This window comes from Silurus meridionalis, chromosome 12 (assembly GCF_014805685.1).
Source record: "Silurus meridionalis isolate SWU-2019-XX chromosome 12, ASM1480568v1, whole genome shotgun sequence".
NCBI lineage: Eukaryota > Metazoa > Chordata > Actinopteri > Siluriformes > Siluridae > Silurus > Silurus meridionalis.
In genome coordinates, this window is record NC_060895.1 from 9,666,080 (window position 1) to 9,682,490 (window position 16,411).

General features: G+C 39.4%; 1 protein-coding gene across 5 annotated transcripts in view; it reads left to right on the forward strand.

Annotated features, from left to right (window-relative positions):
* The window catches only part of grik4 (glutamate receptor, ionotropic, kainate 4), a 439,025-nt gene that overhangs the window by 277,684 nt on the left and 144,930 nt on the right, over nucleotides 1-16,411 (forward strand). For all 5 annotated transcript variants that reach the window (XM_046863059.1, XM_046863058.1, XM_046863061.1 and 2 more), the window contains one exon: nucleotides 4,578-4,743. In XM_046863059.1, the coding sequence (XP_046719015.1) occupies nucleotides 4,578-4,743 (166 nt within the window). The remainder of the gene's footprint in view (nucleotides 1-4,577; nucleotides 4,744-16,411) is intronic.

Sequence of the window (16,411 nt, forward strand, 5' to 3'; positions counted from 1 at the left end):
GACTAATGATGCATGAGATTGAACTGCAAATCTTTTGTTTGCTCAATCACTGTGTGCAACTACTTTTAATTCGCTGGCGTGGCAGTTTTTTGGGGGTTTGCCCTTAAACATGGAAAAAATGTCATTGATCGAAACATTTTTGTTTGCATGCAAAAGTTGCTCATGCAGAAAGATCTAAATACATAAAATAAGGCAACCCATTTTCACCACAGGGCACCACAATAAACATAATTAAGTCAGAACTAAAATGAAAACCTCAAGTTGATCGAATTTCAGATTCACACACGTGCCAGATTTTATGAAGAAACAAAGGCTGAAGTTCATGAATAGCTGAATAAAACAAAATTCAATGAACGTTATTACTGACAGCTGGACATAAAGTAACAGAGGTTTGTTAAAGTAACACACTATATAAACATTGCATCTGAAAATAAAATTCATTCTTTTCTTTTTTTTCATTCAAGGAAAATTAAAAGAAATAATGACTGAAATAAGCATCAAAAGGGTGGACTGTTACACCTCATTTTGCTAAAGATACAGTCTATCTGCTAAGGACAGTCTAGCTATCATAGACTAGTTATTTTGAACTAATCAGCAGGCTTTCTTCTGAACAGTACACCAAAAAGCTGTAAAAGGTCAGAGATGATAGGCGGTAGTCAAATGCAAAGTCATCATCTATGATGATGACATCATTTCTTATCCATACCTATATGCCCAAAGGGCGATAGAGAAGTGCAGGGGGAATGATAGAAAGAGAGTCAGCTCACACCATGTTCCCAGTGGTTTCATGGCCATTACCCACTGTTCATTGCTCCAATCCAAAAAGTCCTACTCATGCCTATCATGTTAGTTCAATCCATCTTTGCTACCGGCAACTCCTTTCCTCCCTGATGGAAAGTGAAGGGAAACCAATTGGGGACGCAGGGGTGTACAAGTGCGGCACATGGTCACACAACATCACGCAGACAAGCAATCTAAAGTGATAAAGAGGCCTGCTCCCCAGATGCATTGTGTCCTCCGTGATCTCCTTCAGGCGCCACTGAGTCCTGACTTACCCACACATCAGCAAATATCAAACTAAAACTCAACAAAAACATGACCTCTGAGCAACATAAAGTAGAATATATTTTTCAAGCAAATGCTTCTCATAGTGTTTTTGAAAGTTTTTCTGTTTCATGGTATATTTTCAATTCTAGATTTAAGAGTTTCTTGTAAAGTGTAAGAATTGAACTGTGATGTATCTTGCTGTTATAAAAAAGTCATGATCAGTGAGGTTGAGGTCAAAATCCTGTCTTTATGATCCAAATATTGTCTAGGTTTGGACTTATCAGTTCCACTGAAGGTAACAATGCTTAATGCTCCAGGATCACTGGACCAGAATCACTCATGGTTGCCATAGTCAGGTTGCCACAAGCTTTTGGGAATATGATGTATTTTAAAGCCACATACACTGATCAGGCATAACATTATGACATAAAATTATTACAGGTAATAACATTATACATAATAATAACATAATAACATTGATTATGTCTTCATCAAGGCACCTATTAGTGGGTGGGATATATTAGGTAGCAAGTGAGCATTTTGTCCTCTAAGTTGATGTGTTAGAAGCAGAAACAATGGCAAGCCTAAGAATTTGAACGAGTTTGACAAGGGCCAAATTGTGATGGCTAGACGACTGGGTCAGAGCATCTCCAAAACTGCAGGTCCTGTGGGATGTTTTTGGTCTGCAGTAGTGAGTATCTATCAAAAGTGGTCCAAGGAAGGAACAGTGGTGAACCAGAGACAGGGTCATGTGCGGCCAAGAATAATTGATGCACGTGGGGAGCGAAGGTTAGCTCCCGTGGTCTGATCCAACAGACGAACTCCTGTAGCTCAAATTGCTGAAGGAGTAAAATATTCACCAGGACTATTTTGGCAGCAAAATGGGGACCATCACATTATTAGGCAGGTGGTCATCATGTTTTGCCCTATCTGTGGCCATAAAGTTATGCCTGGTCTGTGTATATTTACTGTACATTTAAGGTTATAGAATGTCCAAGAAACAAAAAAGCAGAAACTATTGTAAGAACCATGCGACAGAAAATGTATCAATGGATTGTGGCCATTCAGATTTGTCTGTAACCACATGTACTTTATACCTGTACTGAATTTCCCACTTGTTTAAATACAAGTTTAATTTACATTTGTAAGTAATATAATAAAAGTAAAAAAGTAAATGGGGAATGTTATGTACAGTATCTCACATTACAGCAACCATTTTAGTATAACTTCTCAAGAGACAATGCTATTGAAATGAAACTTATAGTAGTTATTGTGCAGCTTGTATAGCAGTATAGATTTGCAGACTCTAAAAAAAAAATATAGCGATTATTGTCAAATAACTACCACTATAACTATAACAGTACCAGCAGCACTCATGCAGCCCCAGACCATGACGCTATCACCACTATGCTTGACTGTAGGCAAGACACAATTTTCTTGGTACTCCATATCATGGCATCGCCACACATGCTGGACACCATCTAAGTCAAACAAGTCTATCTTAGTCTTATCAGACCACAGGACATGGTTCCAGTAATCCATGCTCTTGGACAATTTGTCTCCATCAAACTGTTTGCTGGCTTTTTGTAAGCCAGTTTCAAATGCACAGCATGAGGACCTCTGTATGGCCCTGGCCACTGTACTGTAACTCAGTTTCAGGCTTATCGAACTTTTTGCGGAGAGCAATGATTCTAATTCTCAAATCCTCAGAGAGTTCTTTGCAATGAGGTGTCGTGTTGAACATCCAGTGGTCAGTATGAGAGAATTGTACTCAAAGCATAAAAAAATTGTAACTGCTCTAATACAAGATATACAAATTTGTATTGTCCTGTCAGGTAAACAAAAGCATGAACATGATGAATAGGACATGTGGCTTTGCATGGTTAAGGGACATACAGCTGTTATTACTTAGGGTACTCACTTTTGTTGGCCGTTATTTTGACAGTAATTGGATGTATGTTAAGTTAATTTGAGGACAGTAAATCTTTACTGCAATACCAACTACACATTGACTACTCTAAAATATATCCAAGTTTTATTTCTATAGTATAATTAGTTACCGTAATTTCCGGACTATAAAGCGCACCCTTATATAAGCTGCACCCACTGAATTTGACAAAGATTGTTATTTTTAACATAAATAAGCCGCACCTGTCTATAAGCCGCTGTCTACACTGCACTTTATCTACACTGTCCACACTGAAGTCTACACTGCTCTATTAGGAGCATAGCGGTATTTTGGGAATACAGCATGCCACTGCATTCTTCCGCTATTACTGCATGTGTGGAGACCGAGGAATATGTCCTTATTATTTTCTGATGCTCACTTCTAAGTTTCTTTGACTAACCCATAACGCTGTTGCCAAGAAAAATAAAAAAGCAGGAGTTTTGGAAACCTGTCTGTGCTTATATGATTTCTGTTGCAACTGGAGTTTTAGCGAGCTATCCCTTGACCCAGACTAAACGCATTACAACAGCTTGTATCTAAACAGTAGCCGACCAAGAAAGTCATTGTTCACTGTCTTCCTCCTTCCTTTCACAACTACAGTGGTACCTTGACCTACGAGTGCATTAATGTACGAGTTTTCCGAGGTATGAGCGGTCACTCGGTCGTTTTTTTTGCTTTGTTACGCGAGCAAAAAATTGAGATACGAGCTCGAGTCGCCGCTGCTAGATGGCGAAGCGAAGCCAGAAAGTGAAAACTGTGACAAAAATTAAGATAAGCAAAGAAGAAAAACTTAAAATTTTAAAGTTTAGGGATACGTAGTGTACAGGAGTGATAGTAAAAAACAAGTTTTTTTTCCACCTCCGCTTATCACCTCTACCTCCCCTCCACACACACACACACACACACACACCTCACCGGCGTTTTCGTTAGCTCAAGTCGTCTCATCTCCAAGGAAAATACACTGAATAAAACCTTATTATATATTTACATACTCTTTCTATTATGTTTTTATACAAGATTTGTTACTTAGAAATGTATTTTCCAATTTAATAACATGAAACATAAAAACGGTGTCATTTTGAGGGTTGGAACGGATTAATGCCATTTTAAGTATTTTCAATATGAAAAACTGATTTGATGCGAGCAAATTGAGATACGAGCTCGTCCACGGAACGAATGAAACTCGTAGGTCAAGGTACCACTGTATTTCTCTGGGGAGTTTATTTTTTGTCATCGTCGTGCGTATTTTGTTTTCGTTCGGAAATTTCATTGGTCTAATGTTATGTCGCTCAGTTTTTTGGCTTGAAGTTTGTGAAACCGGGAAAAACCCAGGAAAAATCCATAAATTAGCTGCTTCGTTGTTAAAGCCGCGGGGTTCAAAAAGTGGGGATAAAAAGTAGCGGCTTATAGTCCGAAAAATACGGTAAATAGCTTTGTCTTTATTTAACCTACCTCAGATTTTCTTCTTTACTTTTGAACTAGGCATACTCATTGAGGGCTTTTTAAATAATTTTTCTACTTACTAAACATAGCTATCTTGAGCATGGTTTCTTACACTTGTAACTTTGTGTTTCTGCATAAGGTACCATATGTGAAAGTGGCCCCGGAGGACATACTGAAGGTTCAGTTTCCCCGTTTCACCACGCTAGACCTCAGACCCACCAACACAGATATCAGCCTGGCTGTAGCTGGCCTCCTCACCTTTTTCAACAGCACCACGTCTTGCCTCATCTGTGCCCAGGCTAACTGTAAGTAACAAACACAGCAGTCTTTCCTTGTGCTATAGTTTTACACATACATCTACATTAATCTATTTAAGAATACAACTATTTCATTAAACACATGTATAGCAGTGGCAACCAGTCCAGAATATGACTTTCTAATTATTTGAATAATCCTCCCCAAACAACAATTTTTCTTTCTTTTTTTTTTGTTAACATTATATTTACTTTCATACATCAATAACTATCAGCAAAGCATTAATTAGTCATAATTTGACAATTAGCAAATGTGACTTTAAATGAGACTTTGTGTTAGTGTGCATACAGTTAATATCAACTATTGATTAAGTACTTGTGAAGATATAAGTTAATGCTGCCAAATGCTGTAAATGTAGCTTCTCATGTTTATACTCATGATTAGAGTATACCCTGTTTCTCTACATTTACAATATATATTATTTATTTATTTATTTATTTTTAACTATTAAAATGACAAGGCCAAATTGCCAATAATGTTGCCAGAGAAGTAAAAATCACTGATGTAAGTGGTATATTATTTCCAAAGTATAAAGAAGCAGAATTTAAAGAATCTTACATTCATTTTAATATTATTCATTGTATTGCAAATTTTCCTGTCTGTTTTATATACAGCAAAACATTTCTAAGTATTAGTATTGAGATACTAGACTTTGTTTTGGATTAAAAAGGAAATATCATATGCTTCCCACTGGAGTTTAGACATGAAGACTCCTGTCTACCCAGGAGCACAAGGTCATGGGAGCATCATGATGTAACATACTGTGTGTTGAATTATACAACACCAGGCCTATCCCAAATATTATTTCCTTCCTCTTTTAAGGTTCACAAAGCTATACAATGACCTGTTTCCTATTTCGGGTGTCATAGTGTTTGTTTTTGGTGAAAGTATTCATGGTATGATATAAACTATATACCACAGTTAATTCTGATGCAATGTGTTAGTGAGCAATGATACCCAGAGTTTGCAACACCTTGGCAATATACATTAAATTTCAAACCATCACAAAATCACCACAGCAAACTCAACAGCATCCAGTAATGTGATAGTCTTAAGGACTGTCTCAAGTGCTTATAATGCATTTGGACTTGAACACACTAAAGTGCAGGCTTGGAGCATTGGACACCTATGAACTGGTCCAGTAAATATACACTGGCGATCAAAATTAGAGAACAATTTATAAACAATTGAACTATTCTGAAATAATGTCATCTTAACTCAAGGAAGGATTTTGAAGGAGTTTTTGTCCTGTTTATACCGTGCTACCAGAACACCTTTTCCACAAATTAACTAAGGCATTTAAAAAAAAAAAAAAAACATTATTTTGCAGAAAACACACTGATCACAATTAGAGAACAGCAATGACTGTAGCATGGAAAAAGATTACAACAAAATTTTCTGAAGGTTACAACAGTCAGCAATTAGTAGGAAGTGTACAGGCCTCTGCTCTGAATGACTTCAGCACATCTGTGGCCACAGGACAGCACTAGTCTCTCACCCTGCTCTGGTGTGATTTTGGTCCACTCTTCTTCCAGTCTCCTCCACAGTTTGGTGACTGTAGTGGGTTTCTTGGCCATAACTTTGTCACCAAGGATTTTCCAGAGGTTCTCTATTGGGTTGAGATCAGGACTCTGGGCAGGCCATGTCATTATTTCAATGTTTTCAGTTTCAAGGAACTGCTTTACCCGTTTTGCTGTGTAACATGGAGCGTTGTCCTGCATGAACACTGCGGGCTTATTGGGTGATGAACGCAGGGAAGGAACCATATGTTGTTGAAGAAGGTTCTGATAAACATTTGCATTCACTCTGCCATGTAGCTGTATAAGAGGCCCAACTCCTGCTGCAGAAAACATGCCCCAAACCATGACACTTCCTCTTCCACTTTTCACTGACTTCTTTACACACTTTGGGTTCAGTCTTTCTCCAGTTTGTTGCCAAACATAATGTTTCCCATCGGACCCAAATAAATTAAACTTGCTTTCATCACTCAGCAAAGCTTAGTCTAGTCTTTTGATTCTTTCTGCTAATGAGAGGTTTGGTCACTGCAGAGTGGGCTTTCAGTCCAAATGCACTTAAACGTTGAGACACTGTATGACGAGACAGATCCCTAACCTGTTCAGCGCTGAACTGGTGAGCAATTCCAGCTGCAGTGTGGAAACGATTGCCCATTGAGATCCTCCGCAGTATCCTGTCCTCTCTTTTATTTGTCTTCCGTGGACTACCAGCCTTCTTGGCGGACTTGAATGAGTTTGTGATGTTGTAAAGATTCAATATTCTTGAAATCACAGATTTGGACGACCAACTTGTCTTGCTATGGCTGATAGGGTCATCCCTTTGGCCTTCATCTGGACAACCTGCTGCCGGAGGCTTTCAGTCACTTTAGAACGGCCCACCATCTTGCAGAGTCAGTGAAACTGGAAGTTAGGCTGCCAGTTAAATAGGGGTTGACAGATAATCAAGGAAATTAGCACCAGGTACCAGATTAACACCAATAACTGGGAGGTATCTGAAAGTGTTCTCTAATTTTGATCAGTGTGTTTTCTGCAAAATAATGTTTTTTTTTTTTAAATGCCTTATTTATTTTGTGGAAAAGGTGTTCTGGTAGCATGGTATAGACAGGAAAAAAAAAACTCCTTCAACTGTTGAGGAGTGAAGATGACATTATTTCAGAATTGTTCAATTGTTTATAAATTGTTCTCTAATTTTGATCGCCAGTGTATATACAGTACAGTACAGTACATGTACTTTCAAGTAACACGAGTATGAAGATGCTTAATCCTACATGACCTTTTCATAAAATCATATTGCCTTATATGAGTATATGTCTTTTCGATTCTTTGTTACTGCACTTACATTTTGCTGAGATCATCAGAAAACAACTTTTTACTTTAAGTTTACAAGAGAAATTAAATAATGTTCATGAGAAACAACTTGTGATTATGTGAAAAATAACAATGCCTGACCTCTTAGGACTTTTAGACTGAACACACATTAGCAACAGTGTCCTTTTTAAATATAACTGTATCAATCAAATTCTGAATAACTGCTTTTTTCATGAAAGTCTTTAGTCATTGTCATTTTAATCACCTAATGAATTATATATACCCTAAATTAGACTAAATAAAATACAAAATTCAGTTTCAGACTTAGGAATAAAAATATAACTATATAGATCTCTGTTTTATGTAATAACTGATTTTTTTTTTCTCTGTGACTCTTTCATTATGCAACTCATTGGTAATCATTAATCATTATCTACTCCATCATTAGTGCTGAAAAACTCACTAATGATGGCACAGGCATAAATTAGTTTATGTATTAGTATGCAGCTTTATGACCTGAAGACATAAATGATTAGTATATGATTAGATATTAGAGTTGATCAAGAATTCTATCCTTCTATTCTAAAATGCACTACAATACAGTAATATGATGCTATTATACCTCTGCATTCATGTTACAAATTTAATTACTGTCCATAGTTTATTTACAATCAGTTTTAGTATTTTTCTGCTCTCTCTCTCTGTGTCCTTCAGGCAGCCATTATATATGCTGTCTCACTTATTTACTATCACAGCACAGGAACCGATAGTGACGGCTATTTCTCTGCTCACAGTGAAACAAGTATATAAATGGACTGATAAACATCTTTACTTTGTCAAAGATATAAGAGTTGACACCAACGAAATGGTATAGTGCACATGCATAGAAGTGGTTTCCAATCCTAATGAGGACATGGGCAACCTGTGTGGTTTATTAAAATCTAGTCCTCTCCTGTCCCTGTCAGCACACCGATTTTATTTTCATTTTTATATATTCACTTGTGGGCTGCATTCAGAGTCACCAACTTCGAAATAAAAGTTCATATTTAAGTCAGTATTTGCATGGGGAAAATAATTTGCATTCAGTTTTCGGTTAGGCAGTTGCTCAAGTAAATTTTTTTATGCTCCCTATTCAGATTATTCAAATCATATGCATCTAGATTACGCCTCTGGGCTTGCCATATTGTTCTGAAGTAGCTTATAAGTGCTTGAGACAGTTTTTCAATAGACCGCCACCATCGAAAACAGGCACTTGCCTTTAAATTGTGGAAAAAATCAAGGACAGATAATTGAAACAGACATTTGACAATTGACAGTTATGCAAGTGCCAAAGTTCCAGAAGGCCGCTTTTGTGTGCTTAAAAGATTGGTCCTATTGGAAGACAGCTATTTTGGCCCAATTTGTGTGCATTGTATGTGTCCTTTACACCGTAGGTGACCGTCTCTAGGTTACGTATGTAACCCTGGTTCCCTGAGGGAACGAGACGCTGCATCAACAATGTGTTGGGAACGCTTCCACATTGTCCGTTCTCTGAATTATGTGTGCAGTCTGTCCAACAAAGAGGTAATCAGTGGGATGATGGTGGGATGATGTCACGGCCAGGAAGCTTTAAAAAACGCATTCAGTGGCGCCGACGCTAGCGTATGAAAGGGGAAGGAAGTGCCGCAGGGATGCAGGGAGTGTGGCTTGGAGACGCAGCATCTCGTTGACTCAGGGAACCGGGGTTACATAAGTAACATAGAGACGTTCCCTTTCAGGAACCCGTGCTGTGTCAACATCGCTAGAGTGGCTCTAAGGTTATAAAACTTGATGAAAGCCAGTGGGGTGGACTGGCCCACAGCGTTGCAAATGTCTTGGAGTGGGACTCCAGAGGACCAGGATATAGAGGCTGCCACACTCCGGGTAGAGTGTGCCTTGATCCCGAAAGGAGCGGAGAGACCAGAGGACTAATAGAAGGATGAAATGGCATTTACTATCCACCTGCTGAGTGTCTGCTTGTTTGCAGGGAGCCCTTCCTTATAGGGACTGTAGCAAACAAAAAGCTGCTCCGACTTCCTCCACAATTCCATCTTGTGGTGTGCTTGCACAGAACACAGTTGGTTTAGCTTCTCCTGATCAGAGGCCTGGAAAGAAAGAGGATAGAATGCCTGCAGCATGACTGGTTGTTGGGGAACCGAATGCACCTTAGGTCTGGGGTAAAGAAAGGCACTGGCCATGCCTGGGGTGAACTCTAGGAGGGATGATGCCATGGAGAGATCCTGTAGGTCCTTGACCCCCTTCCAGGGAGGCTGCCAGAAGAAAGGCAGTCTTGACTGACAAAAACCTAAGGGCCATCTCTGCCAATGGCTCAAAGTGGTGCTTAGAGAGAGCCTCCAGCAGTCTTATACAGGCACTCTAAGTCTGGGATCTCCCGAAGAGGTTTCTCGAAAAGGGGCACCAGGTCTACGAACCATGGTCTGCCCAGCCATCTTGGGGCCACCAGGAGGAGACGAATTCCTCTCTCCAGAACTTTCAGGAGCAACGCAAAAGGGGTAAGGTGTACAGGCGCAGCCTCTGCTACGTCTGTACAATGGCATCCAGCCCAATAGGGGCTTGGTGACTGAGGGAAAACCAGATGGGACAGTGGCCTCTGCCAGATTCACCTGGGAGCCCCATGACATCAAACACCGCTTTGCCTCAGCAACAGTGGGGCCTGAGCCATTAGGGAGAGCGCCCTCCTCACAGAGCGAAGCGCCCTCCTCACAGAGTGCTCTCCAGGAGCGGAGGGCCCGCCTGGACATGTGGCTGCAATGCAAATAGTCGACTCCCTCGAGAACCAATTGAGCATGCTCCTCTTCTAAGCAAGCTACACACAAGCCAGAAGTCATGCTTGCTTTTCTTATTTATACATTTTTTTTCTTTTTTTCTTTTTCTTATTTTTATCTTTATCTTACACAGACACACACAGAGCGCTTCCTGAAAAAACAGAAGCTAGTGTCGGCTCCACCGCATTGCACATTTTATAGCTTCCTGGTCATGAAGTCATTCTACCGGTGATGTTACGCCTCTCCATTGGACAGATTACACACGTGATTCAGAGCAACAACACAGAAGCGTTCACAAAGCATTGTTGTCGCAGCTCCAGTTCCTGAAAGGGAACTTATATGGTTGTTTACTGGACTGGAGTAGTCTAAAATTTTGGCAATATTTCTATGATTTTATAGTTGACTAAATTATATATTGGCATAACAATGCTTTTTAGTTTTTGTTTGTGTATAGTCAGATGTGTTGTTTTAGATTAAATAGCCAGCTAGTGTTATCAGTACTTATGTTTTTGCTAGCAAATGGTCATTAGGCAGCACCTGAAGTATTTGTAAAGCCACAGGCTTTATCCCAGCTTGTATTAATATAAGGTAACATTTGTCAAGTATTTTTTCTTCTAATCAGATAGACTGTATGCTAACTAGCAAGTAGCATAAGTGGAAAATTAATTATAAGTACATGTACCCACATAAAAAAAAGCTGCATGTTCATGATCCATCCAAAGCTAACTTAATGGATGGGTGGCATGTTTAATAAAGTGTTAAATATGCAGCATGCTGTATGATAAATCTGTGTCCTGAGCATGATGTCCCCTAGTAGTACTTGGAAGCCTCTTCTGAAGGATATATTTCACTTAAGCATGAATTTCATGTGTATTGCTGCTGTATCATTCAATTAAAAATGGTAAACATTTGCAGCAGCCATGACTTAAATGCTTCTTTTAAAAGCTAACTCTATACCCAACCCTATACAAATGCTGTTGGTGGTTGCATGAGCAACAGTCTTTCTCCAAAATGAAGTGGAAAGCCACAAACACCAGAATAAGTCTGAAATGGGCTGTATAACAAGCATATGATTGTGATGATATGGTGTCCACATACAGTAATTGGCCATATTGTGCATTGAAGTTGAACCTTTGCATGCATGACAGTACAGTCTGATGTGGGATATTCAATACTGTCCAGCAGATATGCAAGTCTAGCATTCTTGCTCATGCTAAACGATAGTCATTTTTTTGTGGAAGAAGGGCAGAAAGGCATTGGGCAGACTAAGAGCGTGGGTGTGGAAGCTGCTAACATATGACATAGGATGTACTGATTGAAATGTGCCTTTAGCCCTTTAACACTCCACTGTAGATGGTGTATAATGACCCCCTCTGTATGGTAAACAGTTTTGCACTCTTCTCTCTCCCTCCCTCCTTCCCTCTTACCCTCTCTTTCTCTTTATTCGCTCTCTCTTTCTCTATCTATCTCTTTCTTTCCTTCTTTCTTTCACAAGGTGCACAGGGTCCATTAATCACACTGTCTGGTGACAGCCTAATAGAGCATGTCCTCTCATGAATATTTCTCCTTTCTGCCCTGTAGTGGCACTGCTGGAACTCAGCTATTTGTCCTGCTAACCTCCACCACTGTCACTGCAAGAACAAGGTGTATTCGGACCAGTAAACTCCACCAACACGGCACTGTAGTACCAGTATCAGTACACTCAGTTATAATACGTCCTAGACTGGGTCAGACTTGCAAACTTGTTGATCTTATAGAGTGAGGTGATGTACAGTATATATTCTTAACATTAGATTTACATTTAGATTTTAACAAAATGTAGAAAAAGTAAGGCGCCATAAACACCTTCCAGATGCACTCTATCTATCTATCTATCTATCTATCTATCTATCTATCTATCTATCTATCTATCTATCTATCTATCTATCTATCTATCTATCTATCTATCTATCTATCTATCTATCTATCTATCTATGCTGTAACAACAAAATGTGTATATTTCTGTATAGATAGTAACAATGTATGCCATCATTCCTCTAAATTTCTCTAATTTTTTTCTCACGGCTGCCATGCATTTCTGCATAAAGCCAGACATTATTACACGTGTCAGATTGTCAGAAGAAATATTTTTTATGTATTTGTACTGTATCTTCAAAAATAGTCTCCATATGTGCTCTAGTGTTTCAGAGAGACAGTATAATATAGAAGCACTTGAGAGCTGTATCATATATTAATAAAAAAAAAGCTAAACAGCTATACATTGGTTGGATATTTTAAACCATTTATTTTTTGTGTATTTGATCCTGCCTTGTTCTGACCAGTGTGTATTTTGTGTTTCATTGCTCTTGTGATGCCTTACAAATGTCATATATATATATGGATACAATCGGATTTTTTTGAAGGATTAATTGTCAGAAAATGTATAATTAAATCACACAAAAAAAAAAACTTTATGTGCTTTATGGACACAGTCTGAATTGACAGCTTATGACACTTAGTGTCACTTTTCACAGCATCCACCTCCTCCTGCCCCAGCTTTATATGGCAATTGAAAGCGTCACACTTTAAAGTATAATATTATTATTAAAAAAGTAAATCACTGATAGTAATATTTTTTTTCCCTGTTAGGCGATGATTGCTTAACATTTATGAAAAAGGTTTCAGCACCATCGCTTCAGCACCAGCTCCATCGCAAGTTGCTTTTTTAACTTTAAGCAAGAGAAAAAAGTAGTCTGGACTGTGGAAGGAGTAATTGTTTATAGCTGATATAAATGAGAATAAAAGCTAACTTGATTCATGGAAGCTTCACAACATTAAATGTAACTATAAATGGATAAAAAGTGGGTGAAAGTTTCTTCGCAGTGGCAAATTCTTCTCAGGAATAAGATACTTATTTCCTGTTTAAGTGTATAATAATAAAACACTTTAGTCACAAGGAAAATAATTACCATAGCTTTAAAGTGATAACAGTAACTTTGCCTCGTCACATCACACTAGTTATATATTTACAGCAGAAAAAAATTATGTTTTATTACCCATTTATTTATTAGTGCACAGACAGCTTGTTATATTGTTATATATTAATATGATGTCTGTAGAGCATTTTCTTAATTGGATACCCCAGGTAGATAGACTCGCATTTAAAATGTAAAAAATAATTCTTCGCTTCTTCTTCTTTCGACTTCTCCCATTAGGGGTTGCCACAGTAGATCATCCGTCTCCTTCCGCCCTCTACATCTGCCTCTTTCAACCCAACTACCTGCATGTCTTCTTTCACCACATCCATAAACCTCCTTCTTGGCCTTCCTCTTTTCCTCCTTCCTGGTGGCTCCATCCTCAGCATTCTCCTACTGATTAAACCCATGTCCCTCCTCTACACATGTCCAAACCATCTCAATCTCGCCTCCCTTACCTTGTCTCCAAAACGTCCGACATGTGCTTTTCCTCTAATAAACTCATTTCTAATCCTGTCCATCCTCATCACTCCCAACGAAAACCTTAACATCTTCAGATCTGCTACCTCCAGCTCTACCTCCTGTCTTTTACTCAATGCCGCGGTCTCTAAACCATACAACATAGCAGGTGACTACTCACCACAGTGCTATAAACTTTCCCTTTTACTCTTGCAGATAATCTTCTATCACAAATCACTCTGCACTACTGCACACTTCACTGCTGTCACACTGTCCTCATACATGTCCTGCATCACCTTCACATACTTCTCTGACACACGTGACTTTCTCATACAATACCACAACTCCTCTCTCGGCACAAACACACAATGCAACTTTTTCTGACCTTCTCTATAAATCAACATTCTCAAAGCAAATAATGCATTTGTGGTGCTCTTTTTTGGCATGAAACCATACTGTTGCTCACAGATGGTCACCTCTTCTCTCAGCCTGGCTTCCACCACTCTTTCCCATAACTTCATGCTGTGACTGATCAACTTTATTTCCCTGTAGTTACTGCAGGTCTGCACATCTCCCTTATTCTTAAAGATCGGTACCAGCACACTCTTTCTCCATTCCTCAGGCATCCTCTCACCTTCCAAAATCTTGTTGAACAACCTGGTTAAAAACTCCACTGTCATCTTTCCGAAACATCTCCATGCTTTTACCGGTATGTCATCTGGTCCAAAGTACTTTTCATCCCATTTCATCCTCTTAACCACTGCTCTCACTTCGCCCTTACTAATCCCATCCACTTCCTGCTTCACCATCTCCACACATTCCAACCTTCTCGCTCTAATTTTCCTCGTTCATCAACTGTTCAAAATACTCCCTCGATCTTCTCAACACATTCTCCTCACTAGTCAACAAATTTCCATCTCCATCCTTTATTGCTCTAACTTCCTTCCCAGCTTGGTCCCTCTGCCTGGCCAATTGGTATAAATTCTTTTTTCCTTACTTAGTGTCCAACTTCTCATACAGCTCCTCATATGCCTTTTCCTTGGCTTTTGCCACATCCCTCTTCACCTGCTGCCACATTTCCTTGTACTCCTGTCTACTTTTCTCATCCCTCTCTCAATCCCAATTCTGTTTTGCCAACCTCTTTCTCCTTATGCTGTCCTGCACTTTCTCATTCCACCACATTTCTTTGTCTTCCTTTTTTTTTCCAGATGTCACACCAAGTAACTTTCTAGCTGTCTCCAACTTTCTAGTCTCCCTTATCACTGCAGTGTTTGCCCAATCATCCAGCATGTCTTCACCACCACCTAGCCCCTGTCTGACCTCTTCACTGAATCTCATACTACAGTCTTCCTCCTTTAGTTTCCACCATCTTATTCTTCTTTCAGTCCTCACTCTTCTCCACTTCTTCTTCACCTCCAAATCCATCCTACCGACCACCATCCGATGCTGTCTAGATACACTGTCCCCTGCCAAACACCTTGCAGTCTCCAATCTCCTTCAGGTTGCATCTCCTACATAGAACATAGTCCACCTGTGTGCACCTTCCTCCATGTCACCCTATGATCCTCCTTCTTCTTAAAATTAGTATTCACCACTGCCATTTCCATCCTTTTAGCAAAATCTACAACCATCTGCCCTTCCACATTCCTCTCGTTAAGGCCATACCTACCCATCACCCCCTCATCACCTCTGTTTCCTTAACCTGCATGCCCACTTAAGTCTGCCCCAATCACCAATTGTTCATTCCTAGGTACACTTTCTACCACTTCATCTAACTCACTCCAGAATTTTTTCTTCTCCTCCATCTCACAGCCCACTTGTGGAGCATAAGCACTGATTTATCATCACACCTTCAACTTTCAGCTTCACGGTTATTACCCTATCAGAACTTCACCTCCACCTCCACTACATTCTTACTGAACTCTTTCCTCAGTATCACCCCTACACGATTTTTCTTTCCATCAACACCATTGTAGAACAGTTTAAACCCACCTCCAATGTTCCTGGCCTTATTCCATTTCCACTTGGTCTCCTGAACACACAACATATCTCCATCCTCTCCATCATATCAGCTACCTCTCTCCCTTTACCGGTCGTAGTACCAACATTTAAAGTACCAACCCAAACCTTCACTCTACTCCACTTCTCCTTTCCCTGCCTTCTCTGTAGACATCATCCTCCTCTCCTTGTCCTCCTTCTGCCAACAGTAGCCCAATTTCCACCAGTACCCTGTTGGAGATATTTGTGGTGGTCGTTGGTAATCCGGGCCTCGATCGATCCGGTATGAAATTCTGATTTGTGATACACATATTTGATTTGGCACATGTTTTACGCTGGATGCCCTTCCTAACACAACCCTCCCCATGTATCTGGTCTTGGGACGCCACTAAGAGTGCACTGGCTTGTGCAACCCTAATGGCTGGGTTAAAAATGTAAAAATAATTCAAATAAAATTCTAATAAAATTCCTTCCACACTTTGTTCATTTCAATTACATGAAATGAACAAAGTGTGGGAGAGAAACATGTGAACAGGCAAGTGAGTGTTTTTTTTTTATTTATCAAAGTAGTAGGAGTCTCTCTGAAGGTGATCAGGTGGTGATTTAACAGATTTGATCAAA